Genomic DNA, 2,698 nt, shown 5'->3' with positions numbered 1-2,698 from the left:
TTTTTTTTCCCTTTTGTTTTGCATTCTCTAGCTGTATGTGTAAGTTGATGATGTATAGCAATTGTTTAATCATGCAACAAAGAGTGGCTTAAGGTTAAGGTTAAAAACTAGAATGGCATGTCAAGAGCTGAAGAGCATGGCTAGGACTCTCTTCCACCCTTGCATGTTTTCTTTAAAAGCGAATCTGCTTTCGTCCATGGTTAAGTAATCTGTCTTCTGTTTACTTTTTGTTCAATCTGTTTTTAGTATGTGGTGTTTGGTGCTGTTTATGTCAGCTTGTATCCAGCTTATGTTTAGGAGCTGAGATATGTTATTTTTACTGGTTCTTAATCAGGGTTCTAGTGCCTACAATGAGCATGTCCAGGCAACTTTGTCTGATTTGATTGAGAAAGGGTTGGTGAGGGATGTGGAGAATATCGGTCAGATGATGCAAATAGGTGAAACCCAGTTGCCTCTTGTGGATAAGGATGGCGGATACAGACAGACTGCAACGCATCTAACTTATATTCGGTTAGTACATTTTATGGTATGTTTCATTTGTTCGGTTTCTTTGCTGTATGGAAATGTTGGGACTCATGCTTATTTTTTGCAGGAAACGACTGGTCGATGAGGAGATCGGATGGTTGATATTTGTTGTTGATTCACATCAGAAAGCCTCTTTTGATAAATACGTTGAGGTGAGTCTTTTTTTTTTATCCTACAAAGTTACTTTGTTATTTGCTCCGTTTCTTGTGGTTGGAAATAAATTATGCTATGTGATTATACGCAGGCTGCAAAAGCAGCAAAGTGGCTTCCTGCTGATGATGGGAAGCCAATCCCCAAAATGAGTTTTCTGGGTTTGGTTGCTGATCCATCATCAGTCGTTATTTCCAGCTTAATCTCTGGCGTCATGATAAGCTTTGAAGAAGTGCTTCTTCAAAGAGGTTACCAGAAAGGTCTTGAACTTGGAACACTGGCTGAGCAACTTGCACTCGGAGGAATCAAGTATGCTGTCTTGAAGAACATTGGGAGGGGTAAGAGCAACAACTGCAAAATCAACAAAGATGTGCTTCTCTCGTCCAATGGGAACAATGCATTTCGCCTGCAACTTTTCTACAGCGCCATTTGTCGATTCATTGAAAGTGCTGCAATATATATTCAAGCCGTCAACAGAGTAAGTGTTAATCTAACTTGCTTCGGAATCTTTTACTCTTAGAGCCGGAATAATGATGTTACGTGTCTTTTTTGAACAGAGTAAGGTGGTTCAGCTCCTGCCTCAGGAGGCATCTGATCTCGCTGTGCATTTGCAAAGCTTTCCGGCGGTTGTGAAGCAAGTGTGTATGGAGCTATCCCCTGCAATCCTGTGCGACTTTCTTCTCAAGGTTGCTGTACTCTATGAAGAATTTAGCAGTGTGTCTCACGTAAGTTATACTTGACCTTTAACGGTTCTGTTTCTGGTTTAAGCTAATGTTGTAGGATTAAATAATGAACCATGTCGCCTTTAGCAATGTGTCACATGAGTTCTGTGCTTGTACCCCCTAATAACGATTTCCAGTTACAGGTGGATATTTTCAGAGACTTTGACAACTTAGCATTTGCTTATGAACACACATACCTGAGTTGGCCAAATTGTGTGCCTTTTAATTATGCGAGAAGTAGTGTTGCTGAGGTCTGTCCCTAATTGATCCCTGGTTCTTGATACTGATAGAATCATCTAGGGTGTAGTCGGGATGTCTTAATTTGATAATGCCATTGGCACCCTGTAGCCTCATTTACTCTATGCTTGACTAGGTCAGGGTGAGTCTAGTAGTGACACCGATGACCAACAACAACATGGTACTTGCTCAGCCCTTGTCGAACCACTGAGTTGAGAAAATAAAATTGGGTGCTATGTTGGAACATTGAAGACTCTAGTAGTGTTATGTTGGAACAACATGGTACTTGCTCAGCCCTTGTCGAACCACTGAGTTGAGAAAATAAAATTGGGTGCTATGTTGGAACATTGAAGACTCTAGTAGTACTAGGGTGGATTTTTTCTTCTTGGTTTTGAGACTGATTTCAAACATAAATAGTAAAATTACAGATTGTATAAGCCCTGGAATTATTCTTTAGATGTGGATGCCTTATCTCTGTTTTCTGTACAAGGATATCTTGGACTTGCATCATCGAAAAGAGTGTTTTCTTTCCGCTAGCTTCTCTTGTTTTCATGACTGGTTCTGAACTAAATTTTTACTACTGCTTGTTGCAGGGTTTCGAAAGCAGGCTAATCTATACCGAGGCTACAAGAGTGGTAATGGCGCAGTGTTTTCATTTTCTGGGCATCACGCCATTGAAGTACCTTCGATGATTTCTGGTTTCAGTCTTTTCGGTTTTCTGGATTTAAGACTATTGAATTTTATGGAGAGCAGCCGACTGTTGATCAGGATTAGAGATGTTCATCAGTTTTTGTCATCTACAATATTTCTAGCTACTTTTATGGATACTTTTGACTGAAAGAACCACCTTCCCTGTGTTAGATATCCAACAGTTTGCACATTTTTATGTTTCAGGTCTTTTCTTTTGACTGACATAACCACTTTCTCTTTGTTAACTACTATCACCATGCTCAGACCTCTCTCTGTGTTTGAATGTACTGATGAAAATGCTTCTGGCTATGCTTTTTTTCTATGTACCACCCCTGCCTTTGGTTTTTATCCCAGGCAACTGATGAGGCGAAAAA

At 40.1% G+C, this 2,698-nt stretch overlaps 1 protein-coding gene across 2 annotated transcripts; it reads left to right on the top strand.

The window, feature by feature from the left end:
- Window positions 1-16: 16 nt before the first annotated feature.
- LOC113331710 (arginine--tRNA ligase, chloroplastic/mitochondrial-like) lies at window positions 17-2,686 on the top strand. 2 transcript variants are annotated; one of them, XM_026578355.1, is made up of 7 exons: window positions 17-199; window positions 335-510; window positions 593-677; window positions 770-1,153; window positions 1,233-1,400; window positions 1,541-1,648; window positions 2,228-2,686. In XM_026578355.1, the coding sequence occupies exons 1-7, from the start codon at window positions 113-115 to the stop codon at window positions 2,324-2,326; spliced, it is 1,107 nt and encodes a 368-aa protein (XP_026434140.1). In that variant the 5' UTR covers window positions 17-112; the 3' UTR covers window positions 2,327-2,686. The 2 variants fall into 2 exon arrangements, with proteins under 2 accessions (XP_026434140.1, XP_026434141.1); XM_026578356.1 differs by lacking the exon at window positions 1,541-1,648 and having other exon boundaries at window positions 27-199.
- The last annotated feature ends 12 nt before the right edge of the window (window positions 2,687-2,698 follow it).

The sequence above is a fragment of the Papaver somniferum genome, unplaced genomic scaffold, assembly GCF_003573695.1.
Source record: "Papaver somniferum cultivar HN1 unplaced genomic scaffold, ASM357369v1 unplaced-scaffold_12766, whole genome shotgun sequence".
NCBI lineage: Eukaryota > Viridiplantae > Streptophyta > Magnoliopsida > Ranunculales > Papaveraceae > Papaver > Papaver somniferum.
This window is presented reverse-complemented; position numbering and strand designations above follow the sequence as displayed.